The 24,600-nt window shown below is 53.1% G+C and overlaps 11 protein-coding genes across 11 annotated transcripts; 6 read left to right on the top strand and 5 right to left on the bottom strand.

Annotated features, from left to right (window-relative positions):
- The first annotated feature begins 459 nt into the window (after positions 1-459).
- On the top strand, positions 460-1,789 carry QC761_511368 (uncharacterized protein). Its single transcript, XM_062880299.1, has 2 exons — positions 460-1,308; positions 1,369-1,789. The coding sequence occupies exons 1-2, from the start codon at positions 492-494 to the stop codon at positions 1,533-1,535; spliced, it is 984 nt and encodes a 327-aa protein (XP_062731601.1). The 5' UTR covers positions 460-491; the 3' UTR covers positions 1,536-1,789.
- Positions 1,790-1,885: 96 nt separating this feature from the next.
- QC761_511370 (uncharacterized protein) lies at positions 1,886-4,024 on the bottom strand (the record flags this gene model as incomplete). Its single annotated transcript, XM_062880300.1, has 1 exon — positions 1,886-4,024. The coding sequence occupies one exon, from the start codon at positions 4,022-4,024 to the stop codon at positions 1,886-1,888; it is 2,139 nt and encodes a 712-aa protein (XP_062731600.1).
- A 496-nt stretch (positions 4,025-4,520) lies between these two features.
- Positions 4,521-6,956, top strand: QC761_511380 (uncharacterized protein). Its single transcript, XM_062880301.1, has 2 exons — positions 4,521-6,463; positions 6,531-6,956. The coding sequence occupies exons 1-2, from the start codon at positions 5,518-5,520 to the stop codon at positions 6,824-6,826; spliced, it is 1,242 nt and encodes a 413-aa protein (XP_062731599.1). The 5' UTR covers positions 4,521-5,517; the 3' UTR covers positions 6,827-6,956.
- An 819-nt stretch (positions 6,957-7,775) lies between these two features.
- Positions 7,776-8,667, top strand: QC761_0086420 (uncharacterized protein; the record flags this gene model as incomplete). Its single annotated transcript, XM_062872914.1, is given in 2 exon segments — positions 7,776-8,624; positions 8,630-8,667. Coding segments are annotated over 2 exon segments (264 nt in total). The 5' UTR covers positions 7,776-8,398.
- JID1 (J domain-containing protein 1) lies at positions 7,994-8,818 on the bottom strand (the record flags this gene model as incomplete). The annotated part of the gene is made up of 1 exon (XM_062872913.1): positions 7,994-8,818. The coding sequence occupies one exon, from the start codon at positions 8,816-8,818 to the stop codon at positions 7,994-7,996; it is 825 nt and encodes a 274-aa protein (XP_062731597.1).
- An 856-nt stretch (positions 8,819-9,674) lies between these two features.
- DHH1 (DExD/H-box ATP-dependent RNA helicase dhh1) lies at positions 9,675-12,985 on the top strand (the record flags this gene model as incomplete). Its single annotated transcript, XM_062880302.1, is given in 5 exon segments — positions 9,675-9,718; positions 9,776-9,836; positions 9,895-11,170; positions 11,183-12,869; positions 12,881-12,985. The coding sequence occupies 4 exon segments, from the start codon at positions 9,675-9,677 to the stop codon at positions 11,461-11,463; spliced, it is 1,662 nt and encodes a 553-aa protein (XP_062731596.1). The 3' UTR covers positions 11,464-12,869; positions 12,881-12,985.
- Positions 12,986-15,833: 2,848 nt separating this feature from the next.
- On the bottom strand, positions 15,834-17,808 carry QC761_511410 (uncharacterized protein). The gene is made up of 4 exons (XM_062880303.1): positions 17,235-17,808; positions 17,078-17,163; positions 16,107-17,024; positions 15,834-16,057 (listed from the first exon to the last, which is right to left on the bottom strand). The coding sequence occupies exons 1-4, from the start codon at positions 17,399-17,401 to the stop codon at positions 15,984-15,986; spliced, it is 1,245 nt and encodes a 414-aa protein (XP_062731595.1). The 5' UTR covers positions 17,402-17,808; the 3' UTR covers positions 15,834-15,983.
- Positions 17,809-18,074: 266 nt separating this feature from the next.
- On the top strand, positions 18,075-20,868 carry QC761_511420 (uncharacterized protein; the record flags this gene model as incomplete). Its single annotated transcript, XM_062880304.1, has 2 exons — positions 18,075-18,678; positions 18,738-20,868. Exons 1-2 carry the CDS (start codon positions 18,413-18,415, stop codon positions 20,866-20,868), a joined length of 2,397 nt encoding a protein of 798 aa, XP_062731594.1. The 5' UTR covers positions 18,075-18,412.
- A 355-nt stretch (positions 20,869-21,223) lies between these two features.
- On the bottom strand, positions 21,224-22,420 carry QC761_0086370 (uncharacterized protein; the record flags this gene model as incomplete). Its single annotated transcript, XM_062872912.1, has 2 exons — positions 21,224-22,055; positions 22,116-22,420. 2 exons carry the CDS (start codon positions 22,418-22,420, stop codon positions 21,401-21,403), a joined length of 960 nt encoding a protein of 319 aa, XP_062731593.1. The 3' UTR covers positions 21,224-21,400.
- Positions 21,266-23,572, top strand: QC761_0086360 (uncharacterized protein; the record flags this gene model as incomplete). Its single annotated transcript, XM_062872911.1, has 2 exons — positions 21,266-21,309; positions 21,497-23,572. The coding sequence occupies 2 exons, from the start codon at positions 21,266-21,268 to the stop codon at positions 21,645-21,647; spliced, it is 195 nt and encodes a 64-aa protein (XP_062731592.1). The 3' UTR covers positions 21,648-23,572.
- QC761_511440 (uncharacterized protein) lies at positions 23,097-24,314 on the bottom strand (the record flags this gene model as incomplete). The annotated part of the gene is made up of 1 exon (XM_062880305.1): positions 23,097-24,314. The coding sequence occupies one exon, from the start codon at positions 24,312-24,314 to the stop codon at positions 23,097-23,099; it is 1,218 nt and encodes a 405-aa protein (XP_062731591.1).
- Positions 24,315-24,600: the final 286 nt, after the last annotated feature.

Here is a 24,600-nt window from a genome sequence, read left to right as displayed (position 1 = left end):
ATGCCTTCTCCCTCAACAAAATTCGGAGGAGGGGACCTTTGGCTTAGCTTGAAGCTATCCCGGCTCATCTGATTTACCTAGTTTATAAGCCTTCCAGTAGCTGTTCCAGCCCGGTATTTTTAGTATAAATACCTACCCAGTACTCATCAGTGTCGGGCCAGAACCCTCACCCACAGGTGCCCCAGATAGCCGGGTTAGCCGGGGACCCCCTAAGCTAGGTTTGGGAAGCACCCTCACCACCAAAAACCCAGGTATCACCACTTTCTTAGTGCTTGAAAAAGCTTCAAAGGAAAACCCTAGGGCTTGGCTTGAGCAAAAATACGGTCGGCTTGGCTTAGGGTTAGGGTAGCTCCAAGTTGGGGGCTCAGCAGGCCGGGCATTGGTCTTCCCGATTCGTCAGCCTGAACTTTGAGGTTAAATATCCAACGTCGTCTGGCGGGTTTGGCTGCCTGGTGGGGAGACAATTCCTCCCTGCATCTCCAAACGTCGGGATGACCTCCAACACCACCACTTTCCCCCAGTTTCAGCAGTTTCCTGCCGAGATACGCTGCCAAATCTGGAGGTACTGTTTTCGACAGCGCACTATATCGATTGGCTACAGGAGGGACCATTGGTGGACATATGTCAACCTGTGGCCTCTCCGCGATCTCACCCAACCCATCGCCACAGTGTGCTACGACGCCTTGCATGAAGCCGTTTTCCATCGAAAACCCGTCGAGCCCGCCCTCAGCCACGCTTTCAAGCCCATTCAGTGGCTCAATCACAGCACCGATACCCTCTACATCCAGCCACCCGATTCCTACGAAGACAACGCCTTATCTTTAGATGCCAAAGCTTTATTCGAATGGCTCTTCTCCTCGGGCATCACTATAAGTTTCCATCACCGCCTCCTCTCCGACTGGAAAATATGGGAGGACTGCCCTGACGACGGCACGCCCCATGAGCTTTGGAGACAGCTCAAAGAAGCCGCCCAGACCCGATGCTTGCAGGTGGTCGTCATGGAGAGTGACTTGCACCTGACCCGGGATGAGACCCTGTCGACTGGGCTCTGGGGGCCTTTCGCCGAGCCAGGGGATATTGCCTATTCCCGCCCGGATAAGTTCCTGGGCACCTCCCAGCTGCAGCGTGGTCACGCGATATGGCGAGCACTATCTCTCAGCTTTGCCAACCGGTTGGATGATGGCGTGGAAGTTGGGTGTCAGGTGGTTGACTCTGTGAATGAGTGGCGTGAGAGGGTTTCGTCAATGGCACAAACCAGTTCAACATGGTTTGATCAGGAAACGAGGAGGGCTTTGGCAAGCCAAGCCGGTTCGTCAAGCGAAGATTCTTCTATAATATGAATGGGTTGTTTACTTATACACTGGCTAGGTAACGGATCTGTTGGCGTTGTGCATCTGCCTCCTGCCACGCCTCCACCCGTCATGTTTCAACAAAGAAGGGAGAACTGGATCAGGCTTTGTGATGATGTGAACCCGGAGGCGCTGGTACCGGTGGCGAAGTTGCAATGGAGGTTACATGGTCAAACCAGGGTCTGAAAACCCAAAGGATGGCACAAACACCCTCAACTGCCCTACATTTTGCCACTCTTGCCCGATATGGTGTGGGCCTACAGCGAAGTACAGGTGGGTGACACAAATGATGAGGTTACGGAATCCTTCCTGGCAAAATAAGATCATCCAGGAGGACAACCCAGCGACAGAAGATGGTCGGTCCGTCCATGACGGGAACAGTGGGGGTAACAGAACAGATAGATATTCCACAGAATTGATAGCATCAACGCCAAAGTGTGGGCCCCCGTCATAGCATACAAATGAGACAATGTTACGTGATTAGACCCTGATCACCAACAGCCAATAAATGTAGGAGAAATACAATACCCAAGAAGTCACACAACCCCAACGGCTTCAACCTCTTCGGCTTCAGCCTCATTCGTGAACCCCATCCGACCGTCATACCTCCTCTTTTTCGTCCCCTTTTCAATACCAGCCGACGGCACAACTTCCTCATCTTCACTCTCCTCCCCACGAGCCAAAGCCAGCACCCGTCCCAACTCCCCGACAATTCTCTTCCCCCTTTTCTTCTCAGCCTCATACTTTTGAGTAATAACCGCATTCTCCGCCTTGAGCGCATCATTCTCCCCACCCACCCTCGCCACCTCACCTTTCAACCTCCCCACCAACTCCCCCGTCTCTCTCAACTCCCCCCTCACCCGTTCAATCTCAGCCCGCCATCCCAAAATAGCCTCCTCCCTCCCGTTTAATTCCTCCTCATACATCGTCTTCACCTCCGCCAACTGGTCTCTATACCCCCGCTCCAGCGCCGTGACGTGAAGCTGCTGATCGATACTCTCCCGTTCCAACCTCTCCTCCAGATCGCTGATGAGGGTTTCTAGCTTGGAAATGCCATTGGTGTATTTATCCACCGCCTCCCTCAACTCCTCCACCTTGGCCTCCAACTCTTTTTTGTCGTTTTGCTCCTTCGCCAACCTCTCCTGTAAGTGATCAGTGAAGTCAACCCTGGCACTCAACTCCCCCTTCAACCCCCTTTCCCGCTCCCGCAACTCCTCAATCACTTCCCCCGCGTCTTTACTCCTCTTGTCCAGCTCCTGCAGTTTTTGCACCATCATCTTGAGAACTTGTCCCCCCGAACCAGACAAGGGGAGGGTTAGTTCCCCGGGGAATAAGTACTCCAGTTCTAGGCGGCAAGAGCGCAAGGTGGAGGATATGCCGGTTATTATATCCAGCGCGTCTGGGTTTGGAGTGCTAGCGGGGGCAAACCCGAGGGAGGAGAGGGATTTGTTCAGGGTTGTCAACGCGTGGGTCTTGTCGGACAGGGACGTGAGGGTTTGAGAGAGGGAGGATAATATGTCCGAGGGGGCGGTGCCGGTTGGGAGGGAGAGGTGCGAGGTTAACTGGTTTTTGAAGATGTCGAGGTCGCGTTGGAGGGTTGATAGTTTGGTTTGGAGATGGGGGATGGCGGGGTCGGGGAGGGAGGTTTGGATTGCGATTGAGGTGGCTGTTGTTGTTGTTGTGGTGCGGGGCTTGGACGAGCAGGGGGTTAAGGGGTCGTCGGTGGTGTTGAATTGTCGAGCTGGGCTGGTTGATGGCGGGGTGGGGAATGACGACCGGAAGGAGGCAGAGGTGTGGTGGACTGTGGCGTTTGGCTTTCGGGTGGGCGTGCTGCATGCTAGTTCGGCCATGGTGGAATCGCCAAACATCTCCTCGTCTGTGTCGTTGCCTGGGAGGTCGTCGTCCATGCCCAGATCCATAGAGTAGGCATCCTTTGAGAAGGGATCACGAGCGGCGTCCGTCCAGTCTTGCTGTGGGGGGCTGCTGCTTGCTGCTGTTGACGGCCTAGAGGGTGATGATGTTGCCCCTGACATCTGGCTCAACTGCCTCCTTAGCCGTGATACCTTCCTTTCCAGCTCCCATACCCGGTCTGTGTCCACCATCACCGTCTCCTGCTGTAATCTCATGATCGCCTCGTCCTTTTCCTCTAATTCCTGCCTCAGACGGTTCATCTCCTCTTTTGTCTGCTTTGCCTTGGACTTTCGTTCGGCGAAAATGGTGTTCATCTCCTCACTGAGCCCATTCCGTCTGATGCGGCGTTTAACCCGGCCATCGAGAACTTGGCGGAGGGGAAGGAAGGTGATTTCTTCGCTTTCATAACTGGTATTTGCGGCTGAGTAGACTGGTGCTGAAAAGTGTCGGCGCTTAGGGGTGCCTGTGGCCAGACGAGTCCGGGACATCATGGGTGTCAGGCCCGTCCAAGACGTCGACACCTCATCTTCCACTGGTGTTGCTCCATTCCCAATAATCGGTCCCGGATCCGAAAATCTCACGCGTTTTCTTGTTGTCTTCCTCCTCGGCGTCGTTGCAACTGCCGAATCTGATGTTTTTGGTGGGGCTGTTCGTGATGAAGATTGCCCCTTTGTTGAAGTTTTGGACGAAGCCTGAAACCGAACACTCGCCGCCGTCCTCCTCGGCGTGCGCCGAAGCGCAACGGGAACATCTGAATCCGCCATTGTTGATCAACCAAGAAGAAGAATAGTCTTCCGAAACGTCCCAGTCACACACAAGCATCAGTGGATATCAAACTCAAAGAAAAGACAATCCTCGGATTTTGTACCCAACAAAAAGCCCAACCCTGATCGCCACTGCCGTTGCCCCACAGCTGCAGCCTGCACGCAATCAGGCATGTTTATTTACTTTCCCTTTTCGGGGTAAAAGTGGGCCCAGGGGAACGCGACCGCGACCCAATCAAGCACAGTTTGCTGGGAACCCTCCCTGCGGTTTTGATGGATTGAGTCACCATCGCGACTTGTTGCATTCTTGCACGCGTCGTGCCACGTGGTGAGGTGTCAAGCAATGGTATTTGACGTGGGTGACGTAGGGAATGTTGGAATGTCGACCGAAACCTGCATTTTGGGTGACAACGCATAGGGCATGGATGCAGGGGAAATTGTTGATTGGATCTTGAGAAGAACAGAATGGTATGTGCAAACCAATCAGGTGTTTGCCATGTTGCCCAATACGGTCTACAATCCAGCAATATCTTGTTTGTGATGTTGCTCCTCATCTTTGCGGCTACAACAATGCACAATTATAGCTTCAAAGGACGCTACACAAGCCCTTACCAGTACTCTGTCTGTAAATTATACTAATATTCTTTCTGTAAAGTCCTGTGTTAAGGTGACGAGATCTTGTATAGTTGTATGAACACAGTTTGGTGCTTACATCAATCAGCTAGGTGGGCAAGAACATCCTGTGTCTCGTAATGGCAAATGATGTGTCCAGCTCACTCAACGACTCCGTCCTAATTTTTGAACCTTGGTACTCTTGCCTACCCACTCAGTCTTGTAGTTTGCTTTCTTTGTGGTCCCATGTGGCCAATGGGCCCCAATAGTTGAGTGATGCGGACTTAGGTAGGCATAATACCACACTGCAAGTTCTAAGTTCCAGTGCAAATTAAATATCAACAGGCTTCCTAATTCAACAACACACCACAAGCAGTCTTGTCGATACTGCATTAAAACCCTACGGCGGGCTATTGCTCTCGGTCTTTGCCGCGGGGCTTTGCCATTCATTGTCATGCTCGTTATCAGGCTTCCGTGGAAGTCGAGAGAGCAACCATCCCAAGCAGCGGAAGCACAGGAGGGTCATTGTACTATCAAGCTTTCAAAGACTTTCGATGAACAATGGCTATACGGTCTACACACCGGCAGTTTCTAGACAATATGAGGATCTGTTAGAGATAGCTCAACATTGCCCTGGCCTCCATAACCACCAGAGGATACACCACCAAACATCTGAGCTTCTTTCTGCCTTTCTTATCGGGCCTTTATCGCTCCTTATCACCTGCTCGCCGCCCTCGTGACCCATCGTTCCTTCCCTGACAGTCCAGGACAGTGAGGTCGGTAAGGAGGTTGTTTTTATTCTCCCATATTTCTTCTCCCCCAAGAATTGCGGTTTCTCTCCCTCGCCGAAATCTCTCCTACAGCGTCAGACGACCGCCACCATGCCTCCCAAAAAGGAGAAGGCCTTGATCAAAAAGGCCACCCCCAAGGGTCGCCTCAAGGCCAGCAGCACCGAAAGCACCAAAGACAAGGCCACTGCGACCACCTCGACCAAGAAAACCCATGCCGCCTCCAAGGCCTCCAAGGACAACGACGACGGCCTCGTCAAATTCCCCCAGTTCAAGCGTTTCCCCCTCGAGATCCAGCAAGAGATCTTCACTCAAGCCCTCCGCAAACCCAGCATCCACTTCATGAACGTCGAGAAAGCCGTCATCCCGGGCTACACCAACGACAAAGGCAACTGGGTCGACCCCACCTGGCATCTGACCTACTACCCCAAACCCAAAAGCACCGACGGCTCGGGCTATCGTATCAACAAGGACATGGGCTCCGTCAGCCGCGCAGCCCAGCAGGCTGTTATTCTCGCCACAAAAAACCCGGGCAACCTCCCCTTCTCTCGCGCCTGGGGACCCATGGACACAAACCACGACCTTGTCGTGCTCGACTTCCTCGCCGGCGCGACGTCAAACCCCAAGTCTGACTTTCGCTACTTTCATGTTAATAACCAGTTTTTCGTGCCGTACTTTGATCCCGAGCTGTCTTTTCCCGCGGGGAGATCCAGGCTCAGGGATGAGGGGGAGATGAACAAGAAGTCTGTTTTTGGGACGGAGACTCCGGGTGGGATGGCTGATCTGAAGAAGGTGGGTGTTGTGTACAAGCAGAGTTCTGAGCGCACTTGCGCGAAGCAAAACACTGTTTTTCAGTGCTGCATCCATGTTGACGGGAGCATCGTGCCTCATGGGGACTGGACCATGTGTCCGGATGAGGTGGCGGGGTTTATCGACTCGATGCCGGGGTTGGAAGTTTTGTACTTTGTCGTGCAGGTTCCAAAGGGAAGCAGGGAGGATAGGGAGCGGTTGGAGATTTATAGGAGGTGGTTTTCTACAAGTGAGTCTTGGCCTCCCGTCTCATCACAATTTTATCACGATCTGCTACTAACCTGATCCTTGACAAGCTTACCATGAACAGCGCCGCATCAAGGGCCAACCTGAAGACTGGCTCACCCTGTTCCACGACGCCGACAAGACCTACATCGGTGTCGACCGCTTCCTCATGCTTCCTAGCGATGAGGCCCGGCGTATGGACCTTGATGTTGTCAGGGAGGTCAGGGAGCTGATCAAGGAGGTTCATAGGCAGCTGACGCAGGACAAGGACGCGACTCCGATGGATCTCCGGAGGATCTTTCGGACTCCGCTGGGGAAGAGGCAGGCAATGGCTTACAAGATCTTGCTGCCGGTCAGTGGCATCTAGATTAGATATCGGTCTCTAGGTTATCGGAATTTGGAGTTTGACCTGGGCTGGAAAGGGGAATCAAGAGGTTTCTTTTGTAGTTAGGCCATATGCTTGGTTGGTAAAGTGGAATAAACACGGTGATTTTGAGACTTGGTGTTCGGTACCTACTATGTGTGTCGTGAAGAAGTGTTGGCATGCCAACCCTGAAGTTTTACCCATTGCAGAGGCAGGGAATTTTGGTGCCTTTCGCCAACATCTTGCTCCCATCGATGGAAGCCTGTCTACAAAATTGAAGCATCTGCGCTTGATGTATGTTGTCAAAGTTCGTCATCCATCTCCATTGCCTGACCTCGGCTTTATATCATCTGGTCTAATAGCCTCCTCATGAGGCTCTGCCGGCCAATGAATTCTATTTTCAGGTAAGAAGGTCATATCAGACACATTCAAACCGAATCTCTGTTTTTAACAGTCATGCAAGCTCCGTGAACCATACTTAACATGAGGATGAAAGATGCCCTTCCCCATGACGAAATAGATATGGGATCTCGGACTATGGCCACCATTGTGTGAGGAGAGGTATTACTCCAGTGGAATTAAGCTCCATCACCTTCACATCTTCTTCAACTCGGTTCCCAGGTCTTCCGCAGCCTCGTCCCAGCCACCATTTCTCACAGATAATGGCTCGGGGACAAGAGGAAAGAACAAGACACCGATGGATGAGGGATATGGCCCGTGCACAGAGACAATGCCCTTGCACATAGACAATGCCCTAAGCAGCCTCAACGCCCGAGACGCACTACACAGTGATAGACCGAGCTCTGATAAAGTCTTCAGATATTCTATTATCCGGTTCTCCACGTGATCGTGCCCCGACAAGCCTTCGATAGCTCCCGTTTGACCCCGCCACGTGCAAGCGACTTGTTGAACCTACTTTGGAAGTGGGCAGACGCCGTCCTTCTCGAGTTGCCGCAGAGAATCGGGGGTTTTCTCTTCTTCTTTTCTTTCGCGAGCGGCAACGAAACAACCACTACGACAAGAGGGCCGGTCGCTCCAATACAATCAGTGTCTCTCTGGCTTGAATCAAGCAACAGGCACCATCAGAAAACAGTACAGGTCTGTATACAGTCTATGATGACCGACTATACGACTCGCTGACAGAAATCACCGAATACAACCAGACCGACTTCATGGCGCCTCGGCCTCACCACCTCCACCGTCTGAGGCTCTGTGTCCTGGTAAATCATATTCCGACTTTCCAAGCTCTCGTGACAACAAGAATGTCTCGACCCTACCCTCGCGGCTCATGGCCGCTTTCGCTCTCTCGCGCGACATCATCTCTCTGGTGATGACGGCCTGTTGCTGGGCTTGCAGGTTCAAGATGCTTGCCGACTTCTTCTCGGCATATGCTACCTGGGTCCAGACACCAACAACAGCACAGCATGCCAAGATGGTGGCGAAGCCAAAGTTGGACATGAAGACCGGCTCTTGCTTCTTGCCATCCCTCTCCTGGTACCATTGCTCCCAGTCTTCCCAAGTGGCGTTCTGGCTGGCGTTCCCAGGCTCCTTCCTCCATGACCTCCCTGCCGCCCGATGTTCAACATGTGGGTCCGTGTGATTTCCCCAGCCAATTCGGTGGAGGTCGTAGAGTCGACGCTTCTGAGGATTGCTGAGGATGTCATTGGCCGCAATGACGAGGCGATATCTCTCGAGCTTCGTCACATGGGGGATGCCATCGTGGGCCGAGTGATGGTGGAGATCGGGATGATAGAGTTTGACCAACTGGTTGAACCGTGCTTTGGTGTATACATCGTCTTTGGTAAGTCCGAAGACCTCATACGGAGTGGGGCTTGCAGAAGTAGGCCATTGCGGTGGCTTGTCCTGAACCGAGGCATATGAGCGCTTCTGGAGATGGCAGCGCGGTAGCTGACACGATGACGTTATCGAAGCTGATGGCAGCACAAAAGTGGTCAAGGGAAATGGTGAAACGGTATGTCTTTTGAGCAGCATCATGGTGAAGTTGACAGGATCATGTGTCCAGAGCTTGAAGGTAGGAAAAGGACCATGGCGCCGGCAACACAAGAACAACTCGTGCTCGCGTCAGTGGCGGATACTAGTGGTGTCTGGTTGAAGTGCAAAAGGGAAGATGCGGGACCTGCGACAATGGAGGGGACGGGACCATCGGCGTCTTGGCCTTTCTACAGTGGGGATCAACCCCACAGCCGGTTATCTTATCGCTGCCAAAGCACCGCCCCTGTTCTAGGAGAAAGCACCGTTGTTGGGCACGTGACGAGGAAACCATCATCGTCCCGAACTTTTCGAGTGGTTGCTGCAGAGAATTGTTCAGCCCTGCCTGCCTCATCTTTCTGCCCCGCATCGACGACTCCAGATCACTCTCCCGGCTCTACACCGACTTCTCGAGCAACACACGAACCACTTCGAGCCCCCAACAATCCATTCACTGTCCCCCACCACCCACATCCCATTCGCAGAGAACCGCACTATTTCTCTGTCCCGACTTCCCAGTCCCCGAACCACCGAAGCAAGCCTCACCAGATCACCACACCACCAGACCACCAGACGAGTAGCTAGCTCCACAGCTTCCACGACATATCGGTCGACCAAATCAAACCCACAACTCGATCCCCAACATATGCCGCAACTGGTATAGCACTTCACAACCCACAACCCACCGACCGCACGACATCCACCTCGATTCGCAATCTGGAAGAGCCAGTCTTGCGCCTCTGCCACGACCACGACCGACCACAAGACCTCACTTGAACAAGACGGACGGGATACCTCCGCGCCACCGAATCCGACCGACTTACCTCTCTTTTCCCAAGATTTCCCTCCTTTTGCTGCCAAAATGACCGACAGTCTCGCGGACAAGCTCCAGGCGACAAGCTTGAAGTATGTGGCGGGCATCTTGCTCTCGACCCCCATGAACTGTGGTGGCTAACAGATCAGTGATGACGAGTGGAAGAAGAACTTGAACATTCCCACGAAAGACAACAGACAACAGACCGAGGTTTGTCCCCCTCATGCTTGTTCCTGACCAGGTTTGCTAACACTCCTTTGTTGCGCAGGATGTCACCAACACCAAGGGCATGGAGTTTGAGGACTTCGGACTCAAGCGATCCTTACTGATGGGCATTTTCGAAGCTGGTTTCGAGAAGCCCTCGCCCATCCAAGAAGAAAGCATTCCAGTTGCGCTCACCGGGCGTGATATTCTTGCGCGCGCCAAGAACGGAACCGGCAAAACAGCTGCCTTCGTCATCCCCGCTCTCCAAAAGATCAACCCCAAAATCAACAAGATCCAGTGTCTTATCCTGGTCCCGACCAGAGAACTCGCCATGCAGACATCCCAGGTTTGCAAGACGCTTGGAAAGCACCTCGGCATCAACGTCATGGTTACCACTGGTGGCACAGGCCTCCGCGATGACATTGTCCGTCTCCAGGACCCCGTCCATATTGTGGTCGGCACCCCGGGCAGAATCCTCGATTTGGCTGGAAAGCAGGTGGCGGATTTGAGTGAATGCCCCATGTTCATCATGGACGAAGCTGACAAGCTTCTCTCGGCCGAGTTCACCCCCGTCATCGAACAACTTCTCCAGTTCCACCCCAAGGATCGCCAGGTCATGCTGTTCTCAGCCACCTTCCCTATTTCGGTCAAGGATTTTTCTGATAAGAACATGAAAGAACCTTACGAGATCAACCTCATGGACGAGCTCACTCTGCGCGGTATCACCCAGTACTACGCCTACGTCGAGGAGAAGCAAAAAGTGCACTGCCTGAACACCCTCTTTTCAAAGCTGCAGATCAACCAGTCCATTATTTTCTGCAACTCGACCAACCGTGTCGAGCTTTTGGCCAAGAAGATCACCGAGTTGGGCTACTCGTGTTTCTACAGTCACGCCAAGATGCAGCAGCACGCTCGCAACCGTGTCTTCCACGACTTTAGGAACGGTGTTTGCCGCAACCTCGTCTGCTCGGATCTTCTCACGCGTGGTATCGACATTCAGGCTGTCAATGTGGTGATCAACTTTGACTTCCCAAAGAATGCCGAGACATATCTTCATCGTATCGGTCGCTCGGGCCGTTACGGCCATCTTGGTTTGGCCATCAACCTGATCAACTGGGATGACAGGTTCAACCTCTACAACATTGAACGTGACTTGGGCACTGAAATCCAGCCCATTCCTGCCACCATTGACAAGAGTCTCTACGTCTACGAGAATCCCGAGTCGATTCCTCGGCCCATTTCCAACTTCAGGCCTGCTGGTAACCAGCAGCAGGGTCAACAGCAGCAGCCAGTGAACCCACCAACTCACCAGGCTCAACCCGCTGGTCCCCGCCCGGGAGGTGCTTCGGGAGGTGCTTCGGGAAACTGGCAGGGACGGGCTCCCCAGCAGATTGAAGGCAATCAGGCGTCAAACAGCTTCCAGCAGTTCCCGGACCAAGGCGGCCGGGCAACCAACACTGGTTTTGCGCCCCGCGGAGGGTACCAGTCCCGTGGAAACCCCGGCGGTCACCGGGGCAATGGCCGAGGCCGCGGTGGGTTCCAGCAAACCCAGCCTTCTCGCTATCCGACCCGCGGCGGTCGTGGTGGTCAGGGGCAAACCCCTATTCAGCAGCCCCCTTCTGGGCCCAACTAAGGTGCTGAAACTCTTTCCTCTACGTGACGCAGGTGGGACACCATGAGCATGGCGTTACGTGTTTCTTCTGTTTATTTTCCTTTTGGCATTGTACATATTTTCTGCGCCTCTGGTCCGTCAACTCCCAACGGCCCCGGCGGCTTCAACCGTCGACCCTACCTTTCGCGACTGATTTCTTCGAGGACACCTGCATCTGCACCAGCACTCTCACACAGCAACAGCGCCCAGGCTACCAAGCATTTTTATGGCGCCTCATCACACGATCTCGAGCAAGATCGGCTGTATCATACATCACAACAACTAATTTCTCTTCTTGCCCTCGGGCTTAATCTCGAACATCTTTCGTCGTCATCGCGTTACAGTCAGCTTCTTCCTTGACGACTGGAAATTCGCAGCGAGCGTCAGGGTTAGCACGCGGGTGGTTTGAAGTCTTGTAACATTGTATTGCGATGTACTCGTTCATTTTTTTGGCTGTTTTTCCCGCTCAGGTCCTCGCGTTATTCGGCCTTTTCATCACGTTTGCAGAGGCCCAGCCCCTGTTTTCGACTGGGACACAATTTCTTCTTCAAGGATAGGACGAGTTGGGCCAAGATGCCCCTGGGGAATGCAATTTTTCCTTCACAAAAGTATCAAATGGCACGCGCATGGACTTTGCATGGTTGGTTGGAGCCCTCGAGGAGACGGTTGGGCTGGGAAGAAGGTGGTATGAGCCTGGGTAATGGGTTTTCCGGCGAGATGGTTCATATACAACGGCGTTTGGGTCATTTCACGGGTCTGGCTTAACTGGGAATCGGCGTATATGGGAACTGGAGGTTCGGGCTGTTGGCGTTTGCCTGGTTGGGGAAAAGGCATGGAGTTGTACCCATATTTTCCCTCGTGCTCCTGGAGGCATTCGACGATTTCCTTGTTGTCATTTTTTTTCCGGCTGGGCTTGGAGGGAATGAGTGTATGCGGCTGCGTTTTCGGCGTTGGCTCGGTGCTGGGGTCACGGTGGTATTCCGCATAGAGTCGACTTGCGCTCACGGCGGTGGTGGGATGGTGTTCTCACACGCCCATCAAGGACAACGGACTGTTTACAGGCTCACGATAGTCTGGGGGATCATGTTGAGTCCCAGCAGATTTGGAATTGGAAGCGAACAGGTCGGCAGCGCTCGGATTTGCAACGGCCATCTTAGCCCTTGTCCGGCGGACTGGCTGGTTGTATTTTCACAGCGACTCTGGCATATCTTTGGTGTTTGGCAGAGACTCTATCTCTTGTCAAAGCAATTTTGGAACAAGTCATCACCTCTCTTCGGCGATCTTCTCGGTATCTGGGAGGATCATGATCAGCCATCGACAACAAATACGATTGAGGAGGGTTTGGAGGACTTGACAAAAAACAACACAGAAAACAGGAAAAGATATTTTTTTTTTTTAATTTTTGGGGAGCTCTGGGAGGATTTGATGGGTTTTCTGACTGAGCGGGTTTTTTTTTCGAAAGATTTAAGCTTGGGCTTGGTGAACCGGTTGAGGCCTCTTGGGACAAGTTACATAGACAATTGATGTTGTTTATCTCCTCACTTTTTGGTGTCCTGTGCGGCTTGATACTGAATTTGCATGATGAGTGGACTGGGCCGACGTCGGCCTGCAATGCTCTGGTCTTTCGGTATGACTTCAATCCCATCCGGTCCATAATTTGCTCATGATGCAATATGTCCTGGTCCCTCTCTCTTTGTACCGCGTGGCCTCAGCTCGTGACGTGAGATTTTCCCCTCCCCTCTTCACCGTCTTCAAGACAAACACACTATATACAACTGTGCCGCTCGTCGTCAACCCAGTCTCTCCTGCAGTTATAGAGAACAAGAAAACGACAGCGACATAGAACACGTGCCCAACTCAGATCGCCATGGCTACCACAACCATGAACTGGCTGTATGAACAGCTGTTCCCCCCCGAATCCATGCGGCGTGGCATATTCGAGATTGTCGCTGGAGTGTGGTCAATTAAGCTTACTTCACCCCCTCCCCTCTCTCTCTTCCCCTTCCCCCATGGCGGGTGGGCATTTGTTAGACAACGTCAAGGCTGATCTCTTCCATGGCCAGTTCCAATCGTACATCGTCTTCGAGAAAAACTGCTTGGCATGATCCGTTTGCGCGCCATCACGATACGTCACCGTCTCCGTTTTGAAGGCAAGACTGTAGCCTTGACGGCCCTGGAGTGCGGTTTTGCGGCATGTGGCGATGACCCTCCTCGGTCTTTGGCGACTTCCATACCCCGCCTCAATGGACTGCACCCGCCCGCAACCACAATTTCATCGGGTGCTCAGCTCAGTTAGAACAGATATATGGCATCTTTGATCGCGACGAGTACGAGGCTATAACGACGACCCGGATCTGTGTAATACATGGGCGCGAGAGAAGTCCACGAGCCTCGTGTAATGGGTCAGATCTCATATGTAGGTAAGTAGCTAGCTAATCACTCTCAGTAGCTACCTGATTTGAAAGTCCACACACAACCAAGACCAAGCATCAAAAGAAGTAAGGCCATCTGAAAAGAATAGTGGATCTGACCCTGGGGAAATCAAGAGGGGTACATCTATAATGTCTTACCTCGTCACCAACAGCCCTGTGATCGGTGACTAGAGGTACATCCGACAAGTCTGTGACACAACGATGACAAGGAAAGCTTTCATGCTCAAAGACCGAGGGCAAATAAGAAAAGTCTGCGCTCAACACGTCAGATGTTTAGATTTACGGCTGATAACATTATTACCTCGCATAACTTGCGCTGCATATGGGTTGGACGGCTCAATATCACTGAGGATGCGTTGTCAGACAACAGTCAGCTAATGTAACCGCAGCGAAGCATCCTGAGGTCACGTATAGAGCGGGAAATCAACCAGAAACACTTGAAGGTCAACTTTAGAAGGATACAATGCTATAGCAATCCTGGCTGGGGTCAATAATGTGCATGTGGTTGTGTAGATCAATCATCTCAGAGTTTCGGAGCATCCCCGGGTGACTCACCTAGGTAGCAATGGTGAGGTAAAATAGCTAGGTGAATTACGGTATGTATGTATAACTATTCATTTGCTCCTTTCATACATCTTCCAAGCTTTTCCCCATCACTCTCAGCTTACCTCAAACTGTATCCAGCGGATTCAGTACTTCTATTACCACAAACCACCTGACTATTATGTCCACTCAAACGTCAGCCCCTATCCAACCCCCAGAAGCTTCGCCGAAGACCCGACGGAAGCCATGCACTTCGTCAAGTGGACAATCAAATTGGGTTCAAGAACAAGACACCAAAGAAGCAGCCGGCTCAAGGGCATAGCCCTGGAAGGATATGCTCTGAGACCAAGCTCAGGACCGAAACTTTCGCGGTTACGCACCTCTCCCGTGTGACGATTCCGGTGCCGGGTCAGCCACGCGTACAGACTTCTTTCGAAATCCCAAAAGTCCGGTAAATGACAAGAAAGGAAAAGCCAAGGGATGTGAGAAGGTTGGAGACGATGGCAAAGGTGGGTAGCTCGGGTCAGGGAAAGACTGATGCTGGTGGCTTCTATCAAACACCTCACAACATTTGCCGGATAGTTAGATGACCATGGTATGGAACCTGCGGTCTAAGATGGAGAGGGCTTTACAGAATGGTCCGGATCAATCAATCAGGGGCTCAATCTGGGCTTCATTCAGGGGTTCATTTAGGCGGTTGTTGTTGAGCTTGGAACCCACACAGCTGATTTGAAGCCTGTGATTGAAAATGATGGTATCCTCTGACAAAAACAAACAATCCAAACGAGGATACCATACCCATCTATGTCACCTTCCCACCTTGCCTGAGTCGAACTAGGTATTCAATCTTCCCTGTCCATCTACTGCATCAAGACTTGCGTTTCTCCACACTTGTTTGGAGATTACATAGGTAGTTAATTGGTAAGGCTTAGATAGTCAATCGTTGAGTCAGGGGTATCGTCCAGGGGGCTGAGTCATTGTTAGATTCAACACTGGTTTGAGGCCCGATATATGGAGTTGTGACGTGTAATTTTATGGAGTGACGAACCAATATGTCGTGATCCTCCCCCGAGCTTATCCCTCAAGTTCACAGTCGGCATGCTTTCATAATAGATATGGATTTTCTTTCATAATTCAAGCCTTCCAAGCTTCCAACTGTTTACCTCCCCTAGCCTCAGCTAACTGGTCTCCCAGCTTAAGCCTCTGCATTTACCAGTCTAGCTGGGTACCTAAGTTGAGCTTACATTCTGTCAATCACAACCTTTTCTTCAACAGACCGAGTTGTGCTCTAACCAGATACCTTGTCTAAGCTTAGTATGTAGTAGTCTGAGCTGTTCCATTTATTGGCTTGAGTATTGGTCAAATGTAGCACCATGACAAGTGATGGGATGGGTAATCACATCGTAAAAATAAACCACAAGATGGATGCACCTTATGGAATGATGCGCAATAAAAGTTACTTCGTAAGTCTCTATGCAGAGTATAAACATTAAACCCACTCCCTACCACTCTCCACAGCCTCACATCTCACTCTTCCACCCCTTCAAATGACCTCATGATAGCCAACAGCGTTGGCGCATAAAACGTGACATCGTTGTGTCCTGCAGTCTGTCAGCAACCTTTCATCACCTTCATGTTGACATTACTCACCTCCAAAAGGAACCAACTCCTGCCTTACCACCACCCCTTCCTCCATCCACTCGGCCACAAACCCCTGGTTCTCATCCTTCACCACCCTCTCCCCCTTCAACCTGTCAATATCACCCTCCGTCAACTTATCCCCCACCAGCCCCCCCACCGCAGCCCTAAACACCTTGTCATCCTCCTCCGCAGGAATATCCCAATCGTTCTTCGCATGCACCATCTCCAACCTCAACCTACCCCCCCTTCGCTTCACCTCACGCGTGGTTTCCTGCCAGCGAGCGGCACTCTCCCACTTATCCACCACCCTACCTATCACCACCCTCAACAACCAAGGCCACCAAGACAGCGGCCTCAACACGGGGATGAAGCCCGCGATGCGATACCCGCTCAGCATAGCGGGCAACGAGCTAAATCCAGCGACAATGACCGAGCCAGCAAAGTCGATTTGGTGGTTAACAGCAAAATGATGCGTCACTGCGGCGACGACAGCCGTGCCGAGGGACTGCCCGAGTAAAGCGATGCGCTGAGGTGGGACGCGGCATTCGTTGAGGAGGAAGTTGAGGAGGGAGATGGCGTCGGTTTTGAGGCCGTCTTCGGTGGGGGAGCCGGTGGAGAGGCCGAAGCCGCGGTAGGAGAGGGTGAAGAGGTGGTGATTGAGAGAAAGGGTGTGGTAGACTCGGGGACGGTGGGATTGGAGGAGGTGGCCGGCGTTGCCGTGGAAGGATACGACCACTTTGGCGTCGGGGTCGTTGAGGAGGAGGTCGTACTGCAGGGTTTTGGTGAAGTCTTTGTGACATGTGCCCTCGTCGGGGCGCGAGATAAGGGTGGGGGAATGTTTGCTGTAGAGGGTTAGGGGGAGGACGTGCCAGGCGTAGAGGGATTCGTTGTCAGGGGTGCCGAGGAGGAAGGGGGTTGCTTGGTTTTCTGGGGGATGGTCAGTGTGATGAGGTTCATGTGAAAGTGGGCAGGAGACTGACTTGCGAAGCCGTATCGTTGGGCCTGGTTGCTTCTCTTTCGAGCGCCTGGCCACCACAAGCTGTGGATATTGTGGGCATATAAGAACCTGGGACGTGCATTGCAGTCAGTTTTTTAAAGAACAGTAAGCTGTAAGAGATGAAAGATGTCAAGTCATACTGGCGCTGAAAGAATGGTATCGAGCTCAACCCAAGAAACAGAGCATATACGGCAACAGGAACACCGAGAACAAGCCCCACGAAGAGGCCGGAGATAGCAGCCGGGCCCAGCATCCTTGATGCAGAGCTCCGGGACAAAGCAGCCTGAGTGAGTCGTTCCAGGGACATGAGAAGACGTCCGTCTATATAGGAGGATGCTTTTGCAATGAATCAAAACGAAACAAGTATGAGCATGCCAACGGCCCTGAAAAACACCTTTGCTGACTTATAAGATGGTGGCTTGAAGCTTGGAAACGGCCCGTGTTACGTCGTCAGATCTGTGGCTGGTTGCACTGCTGAGCTTGGACAGGGACATGCAGTTGACCTTGTGAGCTTGATAGTGGTGATATCAGAACACTGCACGAAATGCGTGACACTCTGTTAGTGGCAATAACTGTGATCATGCGGCTTAGTTGATCCCCACCAGATATCCCGGTCAGCCGCACTGTCCAACAACTCATCATCAGCAAGACTTTGCTCTGGAAAACACGGAGCGCATTGTGATGGGACACATGTTGAGATATGTAAGAGATGGATTACTCTGCTGCACTTTACCAAACCTCAAGATACAGCAGGAGTAAGAAGAAGAGAACCATTTGCGAGGTGAGGTGCTTGGGGAGCAATCCTGCATCCCCAATTAATTACAGCAGCGCATTCATGGCCTGTGATTAGCTAGGGCCAATCAGACGGCAGGAGATGTGTCCAGATATAGTTTAGCGCACAGGAAATGCGTGCTTGATAAATCGAGCAGCATCCACCCCCCAGCTTTTGCCGATGCTTGCTAAAGGTGCTTCCCAAATCCCAGTTGGACCCATTTTCTTTTGGGGGTTGGAACTGCTGGTGCCTTCGTCACGGTCTCGGTCCCTTCTTTTCCAGCTGCATTCTGCCATCAGCAGCACGTCTTGGGACTGATCTCCCTTCAATTGCCCACGCGCACTCGCGCGCTCTTCTTTGCTTCGTTGGGGTTTCCTTTTTTTTTTTTTTAATTAACCTCATCCGTCTAGATAAATCTCCCTCCCGCCATCAACATCGAATTGCTTGCTCGCCATCGACGCTCCAGCTCGACATCTCGATCGATCCCGATGTGCTTATGACGAGCTACTTACCAACTCTACACGTCGGGCTTGAATAGTTTGCGAGATGGAGAAGAAGAGGAAGCTTCCAGCACGCGCTGCCGCCCGGGTTGAGCAGGCTGCCAAACGGAGGCATACCGATTCGACACCAAAGTCCGTCTCCAAATCTGCGACGCCGACACCTGCCCCGGCTGCAGAACCAGAACCCGCCCCGGTTGAAGAGGTTCCAAAGCCGTTACCGAAATCGATCAGTGCTGGCAAGCCCCTGCCAACCGTCGCCTCGCCACAACCACACGATCTCTCAAATAAGGATTATCAGTCGGTGACAGAAAGGTGCGCTCCCTTGGCTTGTCATGCTGTGGCAGGGCGAAATGCTGACATATTCTTTCCAGTGGTGTCCTTTCCGAGTCTCTCGCACGATCACGGCAGCAATGGATGTCGGAAGCCATATTCCCAAAGTATTGGTCCAAACCGGTCAAGAAGAAGGGACAAATCATTGAGGAACCGAACAACCCGCCAAAGGACAGCATGGTGAAGCTGGGAAATGTGACCATTATCGTGGAGCCGCACAGTTTCGAGGCAACCATGTATGCTGTCAAGGACCCGAAACCGCCTCCGCCTCCACCGATCACCCAGCGACCAGTTCTGCAATATGGTCCCCCGAATGGGGTCATGCCTCCACCGGCTACCCCAAAAGTGACACAATCTGCCGAGCCGCCGTCTCCTGCTCCCGCGCCAGCGACTCAACCTCCAAGTCAAGCTCAGACACAGACGAAAGCACCAAGTCAGGCGCGACCGCAAACCCAGACACCGACCCAGACTCCCACTCTTCCGGCGGCGCAGCCAGCTGGGGTAAATCCGCAAGGACCGGGTCAGCCGCCAGCTCCCAACCAACCGCCGGCTCCAGAAGTATCGCGCATGACGCCCACCATACCTGCAGCTCTGCCTAGACCAGTTGCCTCTCCACGAGGCATGGAATCAGTCCTGTCTCCAGGAACAGTCACCCCGCAACCACCAGCGAGGCCACATATCACGGCGCCGTTTGGCACCCAGCCGCCACGACTTCCACCTTCGCCCAATCCCACCATGGTGGCGGGCGCAGGCGCTGCGGCTTTCCCTGCCGGGCAAAGCCCCGCGCTGGCTAAACCTCCGATGAATGGTGCTCCGGCGGCCCCAGGGACACCTGCGCAAGGAAAACCGGCGCCGGGAACAGATCCGATCATCTTGATGCTGGCCTCTAGAGCAGGGACTGATGCCGAGCTGCGAGATCTCATGAAGCGTGTCGCCAATGGCGAAGCTGCCAAACAAGAGCTTGCCCGATTCCAGGCCATCATTGATGCCATCACAGCGGAGAATAAGCGCAGCGGTAGCACCGCTGGGCCTTCAGCTGAAAGGCTACTGGTAGACGGCCGTACAGTGAAGTACTTTGCGGATGAAGTCAAGGCCATCCTGGACATTGTCTTGACCTCTAATGCCAAGCAAACATCTGCAGATTTGAGAGCGCCGAATGGGTGCGATCCGCTCATTGTGGCCTTGGTCAAAAAGGCCCTGGACGACATTAAGACGAGGGAAATGGTCCGACGTGTAGCGGAGAACAAGACCCAGTTCTCAGACGCTACTGACCTGAAGCTGATAATTGATCAGCTGCGGACGGCGTTGAAGGAGAAGGAAGCCCACCCCCCGAAGACGCCAGCGTCGGCAACGACACCTACAGTAGCCAAGCACACCAACGGAGTGAATGGCAGTGGCAACAATTCGGCCTCCTCTACACCAGTCCCACAAACGGCGCCTCAGGCACAGCAAGCCCTTCGATCCAAAGGACCACCACCGCCTCCCAAGCCAGATTATTCGGCTGTCCTTTTTGAGTTTGCTGGTGGCAACGGTGATCGATACATGTTTCCGAAATTCAGCATTCTGGAACAGATGCCAATGTCTCCCGGAGCGGGACAGCAAGTCGTGGCGTCTTTCCTGGTAGTCCGCCGGGGCAGCAAGTCAGAGTATCCGCAGGCGGACCCCGACCAAGATTATTACGAGCCCCTCACCGTTAGGCTCTTTGCTCCCAGCGGCCGCCACCTCGACAATCTCTTTCGAGTTGTGGCTCCTCAAGAAGAGGTTCGGCGCTATATGGAGGGGATAATGGAGACGATGACGAGGTCAGAGTATGTTCTGCTGGCCATGCGGCTGCCGAGGCGCGACGGCACAGAGACAGAAGATACCGAGATGGGCGGAATAACCAACGGGGCCGCCAAGGACAAGGAGGCCGAGATGGAAGAAAGGGAAAAGAAGCCGGCACACCAAACCCCGTCTGCCCCGCAGGTTTTGTGGGCCACCAACCCGCCCAAGATCGAGATGACTGAGCTGAGCTCACGGTCTAGGGGTAGCGGCAAGCACCCCAAGGTGGAAATGCAGGAGCTGGCCTCACGGTCGAGGGGGTTGGTGTATAATGGTGTGGAGGCAGCCGACGAAGATGCGCAGTACCAAAGTTTTATTGCGACGGTGGCTGGCAAGGCGAGCAGGGAGTAGGCTGGTGGTTGGTTGGTGGTAGGTGGAAAATATTTGTATCAACTCTTCATCCTTGTGGAACTATTCTCTTGCTTTCTTTCTTTCATTTTTTTTTTGGGACAACAGCGCGTTGCAGATGGTGGGGATACCTGGGCAAAACGGAAAAATATGTGTTGCCCACGCGTGGAAATTCTTGCCTTTGTTTTTATTACTATTTTTTATTCTCAGTATCCTCATTTTTGGTGATGGGGTTGGGTGCTGGGCTGCTACTAGGTTTCAAGATTTCTCTCTCTTTGTGTGTTGCGCGACAAGAGACTTGAGGTATTCATGGGCTGGAGTTTTGGGACTTTGACGTGGGGCTGAACTTTTTCTTTGGTTACGAATAAACTACTGCTGTGTGTATTTGCCCCTATTTAACATGAAAGATTCTATGGAGATGGGTGAAAGGGTTGTGTTATTGTTGTGTGTTACATGATCAACTTGTTGTATATTCTGCTCATCAACGACTTAGAACCAAACACCTCTATCCCTAACGACGAAACCATCATCGCTCTCACAAGATACTAACAGCACGAAGGTAATCCCCCTCCGCGCCCCCCTTGACCCCGTCCCGATCGGTCCCCCAGCTGACGTGTTTCCACTCCTGCAGGACTTGCTGCGTCTCGTCCAGATTTTGGTTCACGCTCTCCCAGGCATCGCTCCCTAGGACCAATCTGACGGGTACCTTTTCGCCCTTTTGGATCTTGTTGATGACTGAGACCATGGTTTTTGCCATTTTGGAGGGGGACCCGGGCATGTAAGCCGGCGGATCACGGGTGAACATGGTTATCAGGGAGGTTATTCCTTGGGCGTAGGGTGTTTCTTGTGGTGGTGGTGGTGATGATAAGAGGGAGGAGGAGGAGGGGGAGGGGGAGGGGGATGATTGGCGCGGTTGGCCAAGGTTGGTGACTGTGCCACCGCATTCGAAGGCCAGGACGGAGATGTGGAAGGGGAGGAGTTCCTTCGCGAGGGAGGTGATTGTGGTGGAGAGGGCGGATTTGGAGGCGGAGTAGTGGGACATGAAGGGGAGGGGGGTGTAGGTTGATGAGGAGGAGGTGAAGGCTATTGTTACGCCCTTGCGGTTGTTCCGGAAGAGAGGTAGAAATGCTTGGGTGAGGCGCATGGGGCCGAAGAGGTTGACGGTGTAGATTTGGGAGATGTATTCTTCGCTGATGTTTGGGGTTAGCGGGGGGGTTGGGAAACGGGAAAGGGGATAAGGGGGGACGTACGAGGCTTCCTCGAAGGGTTTCATGGCTGACATGCCTGCGTTGTTGAATAGGACGTCGATGCCGCCTGGGAAAAGGTCCCAGGCTTGGGCGGCGATGGATTGGAGGTGGGGGAGGGGGGAGGCGATGTCTAGTTCTAACAACTTGAGGTTGTCGGGGTGGGAGGTGACAAGGTCGGAGGGGAAACGGGAGACGATGTTTCTCCCCGTGGCGATGACGTTTTGAGATTGGGAGAGGAGGTGTTGGACTAGGGCGAGGCCGATGCCGGAGGTGGTGCCGGTTATGAGGTAGGTCTTGGGGGAGGACATTTTGTGTTGGTGTCGGTAGGGTTGCGTTGGAGTGGCTATGTGGTAGTTGTTATTGGAACTTGTACTGGTGATGATGATGATTTACAGGATGAGATGAAGGAGACAACATCTTTATACACGGACGCTCCATCGTACAATCACTCAATACTCAGGGGACTCCCGGGCTCACGAATGTCTCAGTATCTCCGAATACAACCCCCATCTCACAGGTTCGTCAGATACAATGCAGCGGAATGTCGTCCGGCCGGAGCGGATACACACCCCGGAGGCTGCGGAGGTGTGGGTCCATGCGGACGGCAGCGGGTAGGGCATTTGCGGGCGGTGCGGCCGATGCGGACGGGTGGGTCCCCGACTAACCACCAGACCAGCCAAATGTGCTGCTCAATGCGGTCAACTTTTCCGCATCTGCGCTTTCACCGCGCTAAGATGCAGCAGATAAGAGGAATTACGAATGTCTTGAAAGGGACGGTCATATTCGGCAGAGAGATGTTGGCTGAACGTGTCACACCTCATACGGTGCTCGGTCTCGGGAATTAGGGGGTGGTCCTCGTCCGTGGCAATGTGTCTTGGTGGTGTCCAGAAACTGTTTTCAATTTTATGAGGGAACGAGATAAACTAGGGGGTATGAATGAACCCAATCGCTAAAAGGAACAACGGTAAAGACAGAAGAACCGCATCACGACCAGTCCGAACCCCATCCGAGCTGACGGTTGACATGCGCAATGGCCGTGACACCTCGTCTCACAAAGCTCGGAGCATTGACCGCGTCCATAACGTCAGCCACAACATCCGGCCCATCAGTGTGAGACGCAACAAGATCATTGTGGTCCAGACACGTCTGCCTCTTCCCCAAAACAGCACGGCTGATGGCCCTCGCCCAGGTATTGTAGATATGATCCTCCGACATGCTGACATAGGCCAGTCTGCCATTTTCCTGCGGCCTGGAAAAGTCCCAATCGGCCGTCACAACCTCAAAGGTCTTGGTTAAGAAGTATAAGAATGGCCAGGAGAAGATCCACAGGAAGGTGAGATAGAAGATCCAGCGGATCCAGTTCGTGTGGCGCCACCTGTTGATCCAGCAGTCGTTGTAGATGAATACATATTCGTCCTTGACCGGGAAGGTGATGCAGACGCTGCCGCGGTAGTTGGTGCTGCGGACGAGAGCGTCGAGCTGACTTCGAAGTTTCTCCTCGTCAAAGCCAACGACACGACGGCGGAGGACAAGGCATTTGACGGCGGCATGGCTGGCGCAGTAACGGTGGCACCACTCAGACAGGGTAGGTTTGGGGCCTGTGCCAACCTCGATGTCTTGTTTGTATCCAGGAGCTCTTTTTCTGAAGACAGTGCCTCGACAGGTCTTTTCGTTATTCTCAACGGTGCGTGTCTCACGCCATGAGAGCTGAGTGGCGACATCAGAGAAGAGATAGGGCGTGAGTTCGACACAGACTTCAAAGTCGGTCACGGCTTTCTCAGTCTTTTTGCCGTTCTCCTCCACCATCTGCCGGTGAGTACCATGGATGCACACGAATGGCCTGGGTGGCTTTGCAGCAGAGATGTTGATCTGTTTCTCTAGAAGCTTAGGGTCGGCTTCGAACACCGAGGCGACAAAGATCTCGACTCCAGTGTTCTGGTCAACCTTTTTGGGTGCCAGGTCGGCGGACTGGCCGAACTGAGTTCCAGGTGGTAAAAGAGGGGCACCGCTGCCAGCGTCATTGTCGATATCAGAGTAGAGAGGTGGGAGGTCATCAGTTCCCAGGTCGGGAGCGTCGAGATCAAGAGGAAAGGCTGGGTCGCTAACACCACCGGTGGGAGTGTGGAGTGACAAGGCGTCAGGGTCGGCGTCGGCACTGCCACCGGCGCCGGGTGTATAGGCCGGAGGGGTTGGTTTGCCCATGCTTGCGATTGCTACCGTCTGGCCTGAGATGTAGGTGCTTGATTGAGATGATGTTGGACGAGCATGAAAAAGAAAGCTGAATAGATTGCGAATAAAGAGAAGCGGCTGAACGCCCCTTGAACCACAAACACCGCGAGGACGGCACTGCACACTTGGGCGGCGACAGGCAACAGTGGCGGAGCGCTGTCGTTTGCATTGAACACTTGCTGCGTAACCAATCAGAAGCTCATCGCCCCGCAATCTGAGCTGAGCACTCGATCCATACTTCTGGTGCGACTTCAACAAG

The sequence above is a fragment of the Podospora bellae-mahoneyi genome, chromosome 5 (assembly GCF_035222275.1).
Source record: "Podospora bellae-mahoneyi strain CBS 112042 chromosome 5, whole genome shotgun sequence".
NCBI classification, from domain to species: Eukaryota; Fungi; Ascomycota; class Sordariomycetes; order Sordariales; family Podosporaceae; genus Podospora; species Podospora bellae-mahoneyi.
The sequence above is the reverse complement of the archived record's forward strand: the minus strand, read 5'-3'. Positions and strand labels throughout refer to the sequence as shown.